At 37.2% G+C, this 18,357-nt stretch overlaps 1 protein-coding gene across 2 annotated transcripts in view; it reads left to right on the forward strand.

The window, feature by feature from the left end:
* Positions 1–18,357, forward strand: part of UBE2U (ubiquitin conjugating enzyme E2 U) — a 62,078-nt gene that overhangs the window by 34,132 nt on the left and 9,589 nt on the right. The window contains exons 6-8 of one of the 2 annotated variants that reach the window (XM_053592204.1): positions 1,914–1,968; positions 5,983–6,071; positions 13,727–13,808. In XM_053592204.1, coding sequence (XP_053448179.1) covers positions 1,914–1,968; positions 5,983–6,071; positions 13,727–13,808 — 226 coding nt within the window. The remainder of the gene's footprint in view (positions 1–1,913; positions 1,969–5,982; positions 6,072–13,726; positions 13,809–18,357) is intronic. The other variant, XM_053592205.1, reaches the window with a different exon arrangement.

Consider the following 18,357-nt stretch of genomic DNA (forward strand, 5'->3'; position numbering starts at 1 on the left):
CCAGCACCTCCATGAAGCCCATTTTCAGTTGTGAACTAGGCCAAGCGGAGGGTACATGAACTCTACTGTGTTTGGTATCAGGAGGTGCTGAATACTGTTCACTTATTCCAGCTATTCCCTGTGAAATAGGGATGGGATAAAGTCCAAGAAATGTTTATGAAGAATGACCATGTCACAGACCCCAGGGTAGTTGATCTCCACGTCATTAAGGGAAAGATGGAACTGGAAAAAACAAAGTATGGAAGCAGCAAACACATGTTACGAGGCCAAAGGCCAAACACAGTCACCAAGGCCAAAGGATTTCTGGTCCCAGTTCTATATGGGCCATGATTTGTGAAGTGGAAAGGTGCATGTTGATGGTTCATTATTTTATAGCACAAATAAACTCATTATACAACTGTAAAAAAAAAAAAAAGGAAAGAGAAAAGATGGAGACTTTACATATTTCATATTAACTTGGATGGAAATAAAGAGTATTCTCTTTAGCAAAGTATCACAAGATGGAAAAGAAGCATCTAATGTACTCAATACTTACATGAAACCAGTAGATGAACAACTACATACCTACACAGGAGAAAGACACAAGTTCAAGTTGGAGGGGCGGGGAGAGGAAGAAGGAGGGAGAGGAGAAGAGAGAGGGAGATTGGTAAGCTCTCACCTAATGAGCACAATGAAAGGATACACAGCACCTACTTGGTGAGGGGTTCAACTACAACTTGGACTTTACCTAACAAACCCAAACATTGTAATCTAATTGTGTCCTCATATTAATCTAAAGTTTAAAAAAAGATTGGAAGGGCTTGGTGCCCATAGCTCAGTGGTTAAGGCACCAGCCACATACACCGGGGATGGCAGGGTCAAACCCGGCCCCGGGCCTGCTAAAACAACAATGACCACTACAACAACAAGAAAAATAGCCAGGCATTGTGGTGGGTACCTGTAGTCCCAGCTACTTGGGAGGCTGAGGCAAGACAATCTCTTAAGCCCAAGAGTTTGAAGTTGCTGTGAGCTGTGATGTCATAGCCCTCTATGGACAGCAACATAGTGAGACTCTGTCTCAAAAAAAAAAAAAAAAAAAAAGATTGGAAGGGGGCCATGCCTGTAGCTCAAAGGGGTAGGGCACTGGCCCCATATGCGGGAGGTGGCGGGTTCAAACCCAACCCTGGCCAAAAACCGCATTGAAAAAAAAGCTTGGAAGGTCTGAATACAGGATAGGCTTGTTAACAGTTTCCTTTCTTTGAAGGGTTATTCAATAAGAACCTGACCATTTCTACAGGCTTAACTTTTTCTCCTGAGAGGACTCTTTTAACCTTGTGCTGAGAGAGAGAAGGGTAGGGGGTAGCTTACACTCTAAGACTTGGACAGGGGAGAGATTCAGAAATCATGTCTGTTCATTACGATTTATTCCTTTTCAGTCCCTTACTTACTCCTGTTCTGCTTTGTTTCTGATATTCTCCAGTCCTGAGTCTCTCTGACTCCATTTCTCTAGTGATTAAACATCTTTCCTCCTGCCTGGACAGTAGTGATCATCTGTCACACAGGATGAGGCTTTGGTGTTGGTACTCTACTGCTCACCCTAACCCTTTCAGAGTTATCAGCTGCCTTCAATTTCTGCATTGTTTCTCAGGCTCTGAAGTACAAATCCGTTTGCTTTTGTATTGGCATCTTCTCATCATGCTAATTTGAAACTCACAGGTTTCAAATTTCCATGGCCTGATAAGACAGTTCCCACTTTACATCTGCTTTCCATCTTGAAACATTTTCTTGTCATTTTTATTTTGCTCTCCTTGAGGTTTAATACCTAATTTTTATTCCAATATCACCACTTCACTGAGGCTTTGTAAACAGTGCACATAAAGCCGAATATTCAATCTCCAAGTAAACCAGAATTCTTTCATATTTTTTCTTTGCAGTGAAAGAAAAATCTTCAGTCCTAAAGTTACCTGAAGATTCACACAAATGTATTGGGTAAGTCTTTATAAAGTTTATGTCAATTTATTTACCAAAAGTACTATTAATTTAAACTGTTTATCTTTTTCATCATAAAGATAGTAGAAAAAAAAAGAAAGTACATCTTTTTTCCTCTTATAATACCTTTTAAAATAATGTTTTCTAGAGGAATGTGAGAAATTAATGAATTCTTTCTAGACTATTGCATTCAAATTAAAAGTAACTTCTTGAACTTGTCTTATTTTTGAAGAAGAGAAAACATATTGTCAACAAAATGAGCAAAAACTATTATAGTTCACAAAATTTCAAGCAATTTAGGAAAAGATAAGATTCTAAAGAAAAACGGAAAGAGTTAGGACTGAAGCCATTGTGCCTTTTAGGAGACACCCTGAGAACATGGCATTAATTCAGCCTTGAACTCCTGAAGAGGGTGTAAGTCTAGAATCTCAGATTGGTTCTATAGCTTCATGAGCATTTCCATCAGTTTTATTTTGACAGTCAATCAGATGTAGAAAATAGTCAATTAACTAGTATAGAAATAGTGAGCACTTTAGATTATGTTTCCTTGACTGGCTCTATATAAAAGATAAGTAAAATTATAACTTAAGTGGCTCCTGTTTGTGAAATGATATTGAAAAATATCAGGAAGACAAGCATAATCTAGTTAATAGTACACTAGGGTGCAATTCTGTAAAGCAGCAGTCCCTAGCCCCCAGTGTGCAGCCTGCTAGGAATCAGGCTACAAAGCTCCACCACCTCCCCTCTACTCCCCTCAACCCCTGTTCATGGAAACACTGTCTTCCATAAGACTCAGGAACCAGGACACAGGGCAGGAGATAAACAGTGGGCAGGCAATAGAGTAAAACTTCATTGGCATGTACAGCAGTTCCCCCATTGCATCACCTGAGCTCTGTGCCAGCCACCTCCTCTATCTGTGGAGAAATTGTCTATCATGACACCAATTCCTGATGCCAAAAAAGTTAAAGATTGCTGCTATAAAGGACATTGCTGCCCACAAAATGTGTCAATATGATACAAAGCTGTTGGCCATCCCAGTACTATTTCAGCACCTGTAAAACATGACTGTCCCTTGAATATGAAAATGTCCTATTGTGGTATAATTTCTTTTTTGAGAAAGAGTCTCACTTTGTCACCCTCAGTAGAGTACCATGGCATCACGGCTCACAGCAACCTCAAACTCTTGGGCTTAAGCAATTCTCTTGCCTCAGCCTCCCAAGTAGCTGGGAGTACAGGTGCTTGCCAAAACACCTGGCTATTTTTTAAGAGACAAGATCTCACTCTGGCTCAGGTTGGTCTCAAACTCACAAGCTCAGGCAATCCACCTGCCTTGGCCTCCCGTAGTGCTAGGATTAGAGGCATGAGCCACTGTGCCCAGATTCTATTGTGGTATAATTATTTGCAGTATATAAAGATAGTGTGCCAGCATTTACTGATAAAGCAGTACAAACAGACCAGAAGATCTCATATGGTGCCAGTTTCAGCAGGTCCTCTGAACTAAACCAAGGATAAATGATGCCACAATCAGGTTTGATCTGTGGTGTTCACCTTGTTCCAGCCTGAACTCTGTAGAGAAGCTTTTCGTTAGGACTCAAATTGAAACAATGCAGTCTGGACTTCAATGATACTGTACACTCTTGGTGTATACACATGTAAGGCCGTAATTTATTGTGTATCTGTGAACTCTAATGTTTTCTCCTGGTGCATTTGTTGTGAACTACAGCTCGGTTATGTCTAATTTTTAGTTTTTAGGTAATGAGGTCTTGCAGAAATTTTTCAGAGAGAGATGCTGCTTATAGCATTGTCAGTCTAGCCCTGCATGCTTAGAACTTTGCATTAACTCATGAGCTGGAAGATACCTGGCTGTAGAAATGTATTCCAGAGGCACAGACAATCTATTGAAACCCTGTTTCCAAAAGACATGCCAAAATTCAGGTAAAGTCTGGCCAACTGGGTAGAATATAGTCAGGGGAATCCAGCTGATATTCAGTAATTGAAGGTGATAAACTTGCACTAGTCACCTGGGATATTTGTACATGGTCTACTGGATATTACTTCCAGTTTACGGTATGGGATTTCAGCTCCTGAGAGAATAACTGCTTGTTCATGTATTTGAAATCCATTCACTGGGGCAGCGCCTGTGGCTCAGTGAGTAGGGTGCTGGCCCCATATGCCGAGGGTGATGGGTTCAAACCCAGCCCCGGCCAAACTGCAACAAAAAAATAGTCGGGCGTTGTGGTGGGCACCTGTGGTCCCAGCTGCTCGGGAGGCTGAGGCAAGAGAATCACTTAAGCCCAGAAGTTGGAGGTTGCTGTGAGCCGTGTGATGTCATGGCACTCTACCCGAAGGCAGTACAGTGAGACTCTGTCTCTACAAAAAAAAATAAAAATAAATCCATTCACTGAGCATATGCTCTATGCCAAACATTGTGCCCCAGTCCTGGCGAGATGCACCTGAGTAACATGTAACCCCTAATCTCTCAAGATTGAAGCTTTGCTGTAAAGGGCAGACAGTACAGAGAATAAGCCTGACTTTGGTCTACAAGATCAGTGTAAGGAGCATCTTACACCACAGAATATTGCTGGAAGGCCACAGACCAAACATCAGGATCATGGCTAAGGGAGGAATACTGAGGTCAGATTGAACCATATTTAAAATGAATCATATTGAACAGAAACTTCTTCCTCTGTGGCTTTTATTTTTTTCTAGGCTTCCTTTAGAGTCCTTCAATGGAGATTATTGTCCCTGAATATGGTGTATTTTTTTTTCACAAGACAATGTGATGACAGTTTCCTTCCTTTTGAGTTGTTGTTGTATGCTAAATGATCGGTGATAGCATATTGATCACAAGTTTTTTCATGCAGGAGATATAATGCAGCCTTTGATTTTGTTTCCTCCATTGTCACATGCCAAAACATTTCATTGGCAAATTAATGTTACATTAGTATATCATTTAGTAGTCTAAAGCATGGCATGCAGGTCTGGAAGCAATAATGGTAATGATTAATTTATCATCACCACATTTCTACTTAAGTGTGATTACAAAAATAATAACAATTGAAAAATGTTAGCTTTAAAATTAGGTGTCCATAATTGCTATTTAAATAAATGAATTTGTTAGCACATTTCAAAGTTGAGTCAAATATTTACTTTAAGGTACCTACGATTTACCTATAAAAATTAATGCTAATATACTTGTTCTAAGTGAAAAGTTGCTTGTTCCTATGAGCTAGGAACTTAAATTGGAAAACAGGCAATAGCCATATTACATTTGATGTTTAGGCACCCATTTAAGCCAGTTATCTGGTGATTTCACATTTCTGAAAAATATCTCTAAGTAATGTTTTATTTATAGAGTATTTAAAATCACTGTGTTCAGAAAGTTTATAGGAAAACCAATTGGAAATGCAGTTATTGAAGCGACTGCTTTTATAGTTCCCATTTAATACTTTGTAACAAACTTTGCTCTCCCATTAGGACATTGTAATATTAGCAGAGGAAGGAAAAGTTCAAGAAAAAAGTATTAGGAGAGTTATTCCCCTCCCACCAGATTCTGTGTAAAACTAAACTAATTATAATTTTGATGCATTTAGTTTCTCCTAATAATAAGGAAATAAAGGTGATTTTACTAAAATTTGGCACAGAAGTTCAAGAAAGTGGGTATTGCAAAATGAGAAAATTTACAGGTATGATGCTTTGCTTAGAATTCTTTTTTAATGAATGTTATTTACGAAAGACAGATGACTTAAACCTATATTTTTATTTTTATAATATACACAGGTGCACATTTTCATTTATTATTGAAAAATAATTTGGAAATTTTTTTGGTGATTTGTATTCATTAGTGATGGAATCAGTATGTTGAATTTATTCATTAGAAATGCATGTCAGAATTTGCAAATCAGTCAAATATCTTGTGACAACATTGTTATCCGTACACGCCACTGTGATACAATAATTTTTAAAAGCAAATTTGCAAACTACTCATTCTCTGATTTTTATTTGTATTTTCAGGCCAATTAAAGCAGTCTCATTTAGTGATTACTACAAGACATGGTCTGTAATAGCTACATCAAAAGCCACGGAATACTACAGAGCTCCATGTAAGGTGATCTAGACTTAGCCTGTGTTCTTTTGGTTATATTAATCTGTTAATCATTGTCAGTTTGTCTGGCTGTCAAAGACTGATTGACACACCCTACGTGAGGGTGATGAACTTCTCTGTTGGCTCTATATACGATTCATTCAAGGACTGTTAATTTGGTTCCTCTTTTGTATAGAGCCCTGGACTGAAGTCTGATTGAAAGGTAGAAGGAAAGATAGGCTTTTGGAAGAATAAAAGACAAAGTTCTCAATCTTAAGAACTCCTCCACAACCTAACAATCTTCTCTTTCCAGACCTCGTTGGTTAGATTTGCTAACTGACATGAGGCACTTGGGAAACTTCTTCACAGGACAAGATCCCCAAGCACAGTAAACAAATTCCTCAGCTTGTTGTCCAGAGGCTGGAAGCAGCTTCTTCTCCAGACAGAGCTGACTGCCCACAATCAGTAAGAAGCTGTATGCCTGAAACCTCAAAGATCAGGGTGCAGCCACTTTGGTGCTGGGGGAGGGATGTGGCTGGGGATAATGGAGACAAGCCTACTTCGCAGCCGCACGCCCCGCAGGCTGGCCTCTGGCGCAGGCGCGCAGAAGCCCGGCCGCCGAAAGCCTCGAGCTGGCTCTGTTCTGCCGGCGCGGCCCCGCTAGACGCCTCCTGCCGCTGCCACCGCTCCTCCTCCTCCCGCCCAGCCCCCTCACTCTCCCGCTCCCTCCCTTCACTCCAAAAAGAAGGCTTCACAGCAGGAGGAACCTTTTAAATTCTTTAAGCCGTAGAAGTATTAGGTAGAAATTCAGCAAGCAAACACAAAACCTAGGGCAGTTCAATTAAATCAGTCTAAAAGAAAAAATTATCTGTAACTATCATACATTAGGACCTAAAAAGATGGGATGGAAAGGTGAACAACATTACAGTTCCACTTAATTGGATCTTTAGAATATTATTTCATTGTTTGGATCAAAGTAGGTTATCGAGTCTGCAAACATCTAGTGAAATATAACTTTGCCTTCCTGCTAAAATGATGCATTCTAAAGTTAGCCACCAGTGACTTCTTAATTCTCAGATTCCATGATTGTGTTTTAATCCTTTTCTTACTTTTCTCTTTTTTACTTGAGCTTTCATCAACTGTGCTGTCCTTGATTTACATTACACCATACATCCATGGTCTTCCTTCTCCCTTACTAAGCATACCTTTTTTTTTTGTATCTTTGGTAGAAATGGGATCTTGCTATGTTTCTCAGGCTAGTCTTAAACTCCTGAGCGCAAGTGATCTTCTTGCCTAGGCCTCACAGAGTGTTAGAATTACAGGTGTCTGCCAACATACCTGGCCCATCAATAAATTCTTCATTCAGTCCCCTCTACTGGCTCTCTCTGCAAGACCTCATCCACTGCCATGGTTTTCATTGGCCAACATGCCAGTGATTCTCTAGCCGGACCCCTCTTCTGAATTCTACATGCATATTTACAACTGGGCATTGAACATCTGACCTACATGTATTACAGGCATCTCATATTTAAGGTGTCCCTAAGTGAATTCACTATCTTATCCCCAAATCTACCCTTCCTCCTTTATTCCTCTTTTGGTTAGTGATAGATCACCATTTTTACATTGTTTTGCCTAAGCCAGAATCTTACAAGTTTCCTAGACTTCTTTATCTCTCTCATTAAACCTTATTGATTTTGTCTCCTGAAACTCAAATGCTTCCATCTTCTTCCCCCATGACCACTGTCTTAGTTTGTGTCCTATTATAATTTTTAAAGTTGAGTCAAATTGTCCTCCAGACAATGGAGGAAACAAAATCAAAGGCTGCATTATATCTCCTGCATGGAAAAAGTTGTGATCAAGTTTCATCTCATCATTGTGATAGTTTCCTAACTAGCACCAAAAATACTATCTAGTTTTAAGGCACAAATTAAGACAAAAAGTAGAGGTAAACTTTAACAAATACAAAAAAATGAGTTAATTAGATCAATAATTTTTAAGAAATTACATGTTTTTTCAGGAGGTTGGTTATTAATTACTTTGTGATTATATGTTACCATCCTCACTCACTCATAGGATAGTGGTTAAAAAGCATTCAAGGTGCTTTATTAACACATGCAGTTTTTAGCAACTCTGTCAGTACAAAGAATTTTATTATTTTTGATACCAGAGTACATGAATGTTTACTTCATTTCAAAGATTTGTGGTTGGGTGCTGCTTAGTCAATTCAGCACACATCTACTGTGTGTGCCTAGCATGTATGGGGCACAGAGCAGCTCAGATTGGTCCCAGAGGCAACAACCCCAATCACACAAACACTGTTGTTTTTTTTTTTATTGTTAAATCATACCTGTGTACATTAGTGCAATCAAGGGGTACAATGTGCTGGTTTCATATACAATCTGAAATATTCTCATCAAACTGTTAAACGTAGCCTTCATGGCATTTTCTTAGTTATTGTGTGTAGACATTTGTATTCTGCCTTTAGTAAGTTTAGAATGGGTACAGGAAAAACTTACTAAACACAAACACTGTTTTGAGAGAGAGTAATTGGTACATTCTAGGGGAAAAATGACTCAGAGTCAAACTCCTTCAACCAAAAAACAAACAAATTGTTACAGTATTGTGCTTTATAGAATGGCATATAAATATATAGGGCCACTTGGGAACTCCAAACTGCTAGAGAAAATAATAATAATAAGGTTATAGGGTCACACCTGTAACCCTAGTATTCTGGGAAGCTGAGGCAGGAGGATTACTTGAGCTCAGGAGTTCTAGACTAGCCTGAGCAAGAACAAGACCTCATCTCTATGTTAAAAAATTAGGAAAATGCTTGGTACCCATAGCACAGTGGTTATGGCACCAGCCACATACACCAAGGCTGACAGGTTCAAAACTGGCCCGGGCCAGCTAAATGACAATGACAAATGCAACAAAAAATAGCCAGGCATTGTGGTGGGCACCTGTAGTCCCATCTACGTGGGAGGCTGAGAGAAGAGAATCAGTTGAGCACGAGAGTTTGAGGTTGCTGTGAGCTGTGATGCCACAGCATCCTATGGAAGGCAACATAGTGACCCGGTATCAAAAAAACACAGAAAAAAGAAAAAAAATACGTATATACGTGTTTATGTATAAATTAGCCGGGCGTTATGGCAGGCCCCTGCAGTCCCAGCTACTTGTGAAGCTAAGGCAGTAGGATCACTTGAATCCAGGAGTTTGAGGTTGCTATGAGTTAGGCTGACACCATAGCACTCTAGCCTGGGTGACAGAGTGAGACTCTAAAAAAAAAAGAAAAAGTGGAAGAAATAGTGAGGCTCCACTGACCACAGTTTCTTCCTCAAGAGAGTTTGACCTCAAAATGTCTAATTTTATTGTTTCCACATCTGTCACTAGCCTAATGCATAATTCATCCTTGTTTATAAAGGCAATAGCTGGTAATTGGTATCTCTAGCCCAGAAGGATTTCTGAGACTGTAAATTTAACACTTCATGCAAGATTTCACCTTCACCCTGAGCCTTTTTCCCTAAGAAATTGTTATAAGCATGTTTCAAGAGGTTTTCTTGAATAATAACCAGCACTTACTTAGAAAAGTTAATGTAAACTTTAAATGTGCTACTGACTATTCTATCTTTTGATAGTTCAGCTTGATGAGATCCAACACTATCTTTGTTAATGGCCTAATCTCCTGACAATAATAAAGATGAAGCTTTTAGATTATAAGGTGCTTCCTCAGCTACTTAGAAATAAAAGAGAAACTTCTAATAAGTTCATTTTCTGCCATTACGTTCTTATCATTGGAAAGATTATTAAGCTCTTGTGCATACTTTTGGAGCTTTATGAATAGTGCTGAGTAGTTATATTTTGATTTGGGATATTAACTCTTTTTGGTATCTTTGTGCCATAAAGCTATACATAATATTTGGTGTCTTAATAATAGTAAATTTATTCTTATATAATGCAATTTATAAAGTATGCTCAAACTATATTATAGTTTTTAACCAATGCAATCTATCATATTTATTTATTTATTCAGCCAATATTTCTTGAACATGCAATATATGTCATGCATAGCAGTATATTCATCACATGAGCTAGGCATTATTATTATTACCCTGTTTTTACAGATGAGAAAATTAAGACCAGCATAAGCTAAAAAACTTGCCTAAGGTCACACACGTCAGGGAGAACATCATATATTGATGAAGAGTATAAGTTCTTGGGTCATTCCTTAAATAATGTGCCCATTGTTAACTAGGCAGGCTGTGGTCCAAAGACTTAAACTACATTTACTACTCTTTCTCATACTATACCGCCTCCATAATACAACAGCAAGTTGTTATTTCTGTATAAAATGAGATTTAAATTCAAACTCTGAAGTACATGCAGTACATTTAGAGATAATTATAAGTTTTAGTTCATAATCATGGGCAGTCATACGGAAAATGTACTGATGATCTGGTATTCTCTGTCCATCGCTATAGAATGGTAAGTAAAAGGTTTGGCAGTGAACAGACATATACAAAGGAACCTTAATGACAGAATGTGGTCCCCATAAGGAAAATGTTTATGTTAGAGGAAAAGAATTTACACAGAGACTGTGTACTACTCTGTGACATTGAGCATAGGCTTCCTGATGTTTGTTTGCTGCCATCAAGACAGACCAAGCAGCCTGAAGAATCATGGGAATGCCTGATTTTCACCCTGGGAGACTTTCATGCTTTGAGTCTTCAAGCCAGCAATAGGGTAGGTATCTCCAAAATACATTTAAATACAAATAGCAGCATTCCTGACTGCTCATTAGAACCACCTGAGGATCTCAGGTACCCCAGACCAATTCCATCAGTATCTCTGGCAGTAGGCTCAGGCAGTAGTAGTTTTTCAGGCTTTCCAGGTGACTACAATGTACAACCAAGGCTGAAAGGGTGGGAAGAGCATGATGTCAGAAGTTAGAAACTTCTGAGGTGTTTACTATTTTTTCCACATACACGTAAGTGAATTTAAGTTAGTCATGTAACTCTTCATATCTTGTTTTGCATTTCTGTGAATTGATGAAAATATTCCACCCTACTTCAAGTTGCTGTGTAGTCAGCATAAGATAGTGTGTGTGACAATAAAGCATGCCCAGGCAAGTTGGCACTATTATATTTCTTTTGATGTGACCATCACAGCAGCAGGAAAGAAATTTCAAGCGAACCTGCACAGACATTGGGTGAAATGTATGTCATGGAAAAAGCAGAGATGAAGCAATGCCCAGGAACCCTCTGAAGAAACAGTAGAGAAGAAAGAACTATATTATGGAGGCAGCTTCCCCACAACAGAACTGCCACAAAAGCAAGATATAGTAGAGATGAAGGAATTTCGACTTGTGGAACTTCCACTAAAAGTTCACTGATCCTTTCTCTTCTCTCTGTCTCTCTCTCTCCTATCCTCATTCTCTCATTATTTCCCTACACTCAGTGTTATTCACTGAGCATCTGACAGTTGGCTGTGTACGGGAGATAAGAAGATACGTATTATGACAAGCTTTGTGAGGAGTTTACAATAGGTGGTAGGAGATGAATAAAAAAATTAAAGAGATAAAGTATCAGAAATGTTAAAATTTAAGTTTGCACAAAGTACTGCAGCATTTTCATCTCTTAGATGATCAAGAAGGCAATGAAGAAAATGAGTTAATGATACATAACTAATGAACCATTTGGGAGAGATGGCCATGCCATTTGTGGTTTCATAACTTATAAGGAAGAGACTCTCATACATATTCCAACATAAAATGTAGGAAAGGCAATTTAAAAAAAATTTAAAGAAAGATATAAATTATCCTTAAATAGAAACTTCAGAGGGAAATAACATTTTTGAGAGATTAAATTTTAAAGTTTGGCTAAGAGTAGATAATAGTCCCAATGAGAAGACATTACTCAATTTTTCTATGTCTGTTTGTTCATCTGTAAAATGAGTATTATAATGATAACTACTGCATACCTGCTTTACATGTGCCCAACTTATAGTAAAAATTCTATTTATCTTACTTATTGAAATCATTTAAAGAAAATAATGAGACCCCACCAAGAACTTTGGGGAGCTCAGATTTCATTTTTAATGGAAAGGAGAAACATATATTCAAATACCAATAAAGAATACTGTATTTATGTGTGAATGTTCATGTGTGTTTGAAGCAAAAACATATAGAATAGATAGGAACATTGCTGGTGAAAATCATGCAATATTAAGAAAAGGAGAACTATTCAATTTAAATGTTTTCTTTTCTATCAGTGCCAAATATCATCAAGCTAAAAAGAGGTAAATTGTTCATTATTACAAAGGAAGCACAAGATAAGGGCAAGACTGGTGGAGAACATCTAGCTGGTTGAATAGTTCAAGACTGTTAATTCAGAAAAAGAGTAAGAAAGACAGAAATAGATAGAATATACTAGGTGTCTGAACATATGACCTGGCTTCATAGTATTTCCTGTAAAAATTATCAGTACCTTAAGCATAGTAGGTTTTCCGTAAGGTTTGTGTGAATTTACATGACAGCGTAAGGGTTATAAATTAACCACAAACATATGAGCCAGTAGTGGTGTAATGTGATTTCCAGAAGACATTAATGCAGATCACAGCTGAATTGATAATATACTGCACAGATCAAGAGAGGTAGTAATCCCATTTGTGTTTGTGCTTCAAACTAAATTAAGATCATGATACAAACTTTAATAGAAACATTAACAAAATTCACCACCAGGATGTAAAGATGGTTGTCTCTAGAAAATCATATCCTAAGAAAAAGTTGAAAGAACTGAGGCTTCCCTGTGAGATATTGGTATTGGTTAGAGATTCTTGCTTTATGAAAGATCAAGCAAGGTTGGTAATGTCACTTCCAACTCCAAAATTTTGTTTTTCTACTTGAAGTTCTGAATTAGAACTTTGTTAAACTATGTCTTTGGTTTTTACTGTGTTATTCTAATACTTCCTTTATTACTATTGTTATAAAATAAAATTTTAATAAAAATATTAACTTAAAAATCTGTTGGTATTTATTAGTAATTCATGAGTCAAGTAGCATCCCATCGAAAAAAATAAATTTGTGCTCTTCTGAGCATTACAGAACTGTTAGTTTTTATAAGGCAGCTAGAGGAGGAATAAGGAAACAGAATAATACAAAAGGTGGAGTGGTCAACAAAACACTTCAGGTTACTTTCTTTGCAAGGGTTAAAGCAGAGGGGACTTCCTTATCAGAACAGTTCCAGTTCATTGAGCCCTCCTGGATTGGTTGCTATGAATGTCTTCTTTGGAAAAACAACTAGTCTATTTGGGGAACTTTCTACTTTTTTAATGTTCCAGTTTGATTACAATGTTCAGTACACTAAGGCTAGTGCAGAAGCTCAGTCCGAACCAATGGTCTCTCATAAACTTTAACATTATGAATGATATACAAACAAATGTCATTGTAATGAATAAAATGTCCAGGTCACAACCTTCTTATTTCAAACACCATGCAACATTACAAAGTTCTAATAAAAAGAAAAAATTGGGGAAGTTTCTGAGCATCATAGCATGACTTGAATTATACAGTGTATGTTATTGCCATATGTCAACTTAATAAAAAGTGAATTATTTTCAACTGTTAACTATTTTTAAGGAATACTTGCACAGATCCTTTTTTTAATATTCTAATTTCAGTGCTTGAAGACCCAAATTTCACTGGACAGTATCATCAATGGAAGAAAATGGATCTGCGATGTCCTAAAGAATGGAATTTAAAGTAAGAAATTTTAAGTGCCTTGAATGCATTATGCCATTAATTTGTCCACTTTCTATTATCCAATTGAACCATCAGAAGAAATCCTTGAAAATAGCAAGTCATGCCCTTTTCTAAGCATAAGAACAGGGATAAGAAAGTATTATTTTTTTCTTTTCATGTGAACATAGGTGGAAAATATCTTTGCTACCTATTGGTTGCCAAAGAGAGATAGGACATGAGTCACAGTGAAGAAATCTCACAAGTTCCCCAGTAATTCTTTTACTCCCATTTCCTTTATCCTTAGCAACATACAACTTAGAAATGGTAGACAAAGGAAAAGGCTAAAAAACTGTATATTAGCTTTTCATAGCCCCAGATGTTTTTTCTTTCACAGATTTCTCACTCAGGAACCAAATATATTAAATCTAATGAGGAAGGATGTAGTAAAATACAAACTATTATGTCTTTTGAAATCATTGACTCTTAGACCATATTAAGGAAGGAACCTTCATCTCATCTTTGGTCTCTTAACTCCTGAAGGCAGCGTTTGTGCTTCATCTTGCCAGAGCAAAGATCCCATCATTCCATCAGTTCTGTGGCACTAGCTACACTGTGCTGGCCTTTTATTCTGCCGTGCTATTTCAAGGCACTCGATGAATGTGCTACCAGACAGCTGGAGGAATTAAAAATACTATATGTTTCATTTACCTCATTTGCCTCATATTTTAGCTTTTCAGTGTTCTGTTGGCAGTTTCCCCTCTTTTCTTTTTTTTTTTTTTTTTTTTTTTTTTTATTGTTGGGGATTCATTGAGGGTACAATAAGCCAGTTACACTGATTGCAATTGTTAGGTAAAGTCCCTCTTGCAATCATGTCTTGCCCCCATAAAGTGTGACACACACTAAGGCCCCACCCTCCTCCCTTCCCCTCTTTTCTAATGGAAATACAGAATTAGCAAAAATAATAATCTGTATTTTAAATTTGTGTAGACCTTGAGGTTCCTAAAATAAACTTACCTATCCTTTAACATCATAATTAAAATTGGGTTTTTCAGTTGGATTTTCTTTTTCAGTTGATTCTGCAACTTTCCTTCAAGCCAAAGTGGAGAAAAACTTTTGCATTAGATACTTTTCTGTTTTCAGGATGTTTTATAAGAAATATAAAAGTTTTTATTAAGGGGAATTTGAAGAAGTACAAGGTTTTTTCTTCACAACATGTGCCAAGTTTCTATTTGAGTTTTCTAAGAAGAAATCTACTTAGAATCCAAAGTTAATTTTGCTTTGACATGATTCCTCTTTTATTTTTTTATTCCTTTTTTATTTCCTTTAACAGACAGTTTTATTTGTTTGATCATTGATTCATTATATAATGCCAACATCCCACAGAACCCAAAACCTTAGAAAAAGTAGGACCATGCCATTTTCAAAGTATCCATCTACATCCACACATAGCTAAAATAATTGTGAGTTGTTTGAGTGCTAGAACAGGTTTCCAAATACATTATTTTGAAGTTATGGGTCAAATTATTATGTGCATAGTGACCCTGTCAAAAAAAACTCTCACACTTTATGCCATATGAAGGTTAATGACTCCATATATATTTAGACCAAATGATATTGCTTCTTCTTACAAGTTTGAGAGTTAATTAGTCCCCCCAAATCCCACTATTTGAATAAAGTTTTAAAAAGATATTACATTTATCTGCATTTTATTTTGGTATAAATGTTTGAGTATGCAAATATGTAGGCATATAGTAAAAAATCTAAAGAATGGTGAAATTCAACTTCTTTTCAGACAATTGTCAAAAGTCTTAAGTTCATCAAAATACGTGAAGTGTGATAAAGTGGTCAATTCGTAGAAACTCATATAGAAAATGTTTACGGATAGATCTGTGCAAGTAAGTAATTGGTCTGTATGTTCATGCCATATCATACCATTAAGCAACTCTGTTTTTAATATTTGCAAATGCTTTCCTTGTACTGAAATTTCCTATTTCAGAAAAACAACAACTGCAAGTTGAGAACCTTTTATCTCAATAGTGTTAAGGAAATGCTGTCACTCCTGATACTGTCCTATATGCTTCTCCTCTCTTCTACTCTCTCATCAATCAATACTCAATTCTTAAGGCACGCAAATTTTTTTTTCTCACTATTATTGGAGACCTATGATCTCTTCACCACTCTGTGCCTTCTGCCTGGGAGATCTTTCTCCCCAGAGCCTGTGCTGGTGGCCTAGAGTTAGGGTTAGGTCAGAGATAAAACATAGAATGCGGAAGACCTAAGCATGAGGCCCTGGGGCCAGGCTGTCTGGAGTTGAATTCTGGCTCTGCCAAGTATAGCTCTGTGACCTTGATAAAGTTAGCTGACTTCTTTGTGTCTCAGTTTTATCTATTAAATGGCAATAACAAGTGTAACCTACCTCCCAAGGAATTTGCGAGGATTAAATAAAATAATATATAAACATGCTTCAAACAGTACCTGGCACATGGTAAGCATTCATGAGGTTCGCTATTATTCATGCTTTTTCTGCTGTAGCCTTCATTCAACTTGCAGATGGAAAATCTTTCTTTGGAAGCAGCACAGGCAAAGAGCAGAGGCTTTACAGACAAGCAGGTGTTGGAGAAATTTTTACCCACTCTGAGCTTGTTTCCTTATCTGTTAAATGGAGATAATGTTGCCTACCTTGCAAAGTTGTTTTGCATTTGATCTCTGGAATGAAATCAAATATATAAAATTATATATTGTGGTGCATGAACATTGGATAAATATTAGCTCCTGAGGAGAGGAGGAGGAGATGAAGGCCCATGCCCCCCTCAACTTTTCAAGGAACAAAAATAATCTTTGTCAGAAACATGTAAAAATTGCTAGCTTTTCTCAGGTTAGAAAACACTTATCACAACCACATTTATTTTAGTCCTGTCACGCCTATGCTACTTTTTCTTTGTACGAATGTATGGGGCACATGTGCAATTTTTTTTTTTTTTTTTTTTTGTGCTTTTTGGCCGGGGCTAGGTTTGAACCTGCCACCTCCGGCATATGGGACTAGCGCCCTTTGTTACATGCATAGATTGCATAGTGGTGGCGGTGGAGCTCTTAGGGTGTCCATCACCTGAATAGTGTACATTGTACCCATTGAGTAATTTCTCATCATCCACCCCTCTTTGTTCTTTTCCTTCTCCACTCCACCACCATCATTTTTTCTACCTGGCAAGGTACTTCCCATGAATGGCATGAAGCTCCAGCTCAAACATCTCTAAGGAAACAGTCCGTGACGTGCTCAGGCCCTCCTGGTTCCCCTGCATCTCTTTTTGTAACACTGTGTTCTCATCTCTTTCAGCATCTGCAGTGTGGAAATCCACCTGTTCATGAAGTGACCAGGACAAGGACATTAGTGTAGCTTTGCATTCTCTGTACTTTACATGGGTGTTTGGCAAATAGTAGGCAAGAATTAAATATGAAGGCAATTAATTTCAGGAAAAATAAAATTTAGGTGCAGATGTCTACTAAGTTTCATTCTAATGTAGAGATTAAGTTTCTTATGGTACTTTGGAAGTTCTAGGGTGTAGTTATAAACAGTAATTGAAAACTAGAAATGTAAACAACTCATGAATTTTTTTGCAAAAAAATTATTTAATGTTAACATACATAGTTGCTATTAACAGAAACCTATTGTCATTATAAGATTGTAAATATTCATTAGTTAATCATTTAGATTGGTGTTCATTTCTAAGGTCTTTTTTTTCTTTTCCTATTGCCTTGACTGCCTTTTGGAGATTATACAAATGCTTTATTTCTACCAAGACATGGCAATATAAGGCTGTATTATAATCAGTAGTTTGTATTTATCTTCTCCAGAGAAATAGTGAAAGATATAAAATCAGAAGGCAACAAAAACTATTGTTTTGAGTGTTCTTGCTTATGCACATACAAAATTTTGTATCATTCTCTGTAACTGATCATTGCTTATGTGATAGGGAAAAGTCTATGCCAGTGATCTAAGCTTTGGCAGCCAGCAAGTTATATAAAAAAAAGTTACCAGATCTGGTGGAGTTTTATATCCTATGGAGCTTTGTAAATGAATATTGTTCTTGTTATACCAAGGACAATTGGTATAACAATTGGCTTCCCTGTGAAGTTGACAGTCACACTTCTGCATGTAACCCATCGATAAGATCCATTAGCTCCTTCAAAGCCAGGACAAATCAAAATAAGATAAGCCTCCCCTTAAATCTGTTCTATTTCAGAATATACACACTCAGTTCCTTCAATTAATTTTTGTGAATTCCATACTCTTTTTGGTCTTATGGATAGCTTGGATAACTTCCAAGCAAGATTCCTAGTCTCCTTTAAATTAGATTACCACCCCTGAGACCTTCCTCTGCAGAAATTCTGTAAAAGTGGAGGTAAATATTATCGCCAGCATGCCAATGACAAACTGAGGCACAAAGAGATTAACTAGTTTTCCTGAGGTTATTGTTAAAATTTGATTCGAAAATTATTTTCTGTTTGTCTACTAAAAGCATGTGCTCATTAAAGGCTTAAATTATTCAGATAAGTGTAAAAAATATTGACT

This window comes from Nycticebus coucang, chromosome 5, assembly GCF_027406575.1.
Source record: "Nycticebus coucang isolate mNycCou1 chromosome 5, mNycCou1.pri, whole genome shotgun sequence".
NCBI classification, from domain to species: domain Eukaryota; kingdom Metazoa; phylum Chordata; class Mammalia; order Primates; family Lorisidae; genus Nycticebus; species Nycticebus coucang.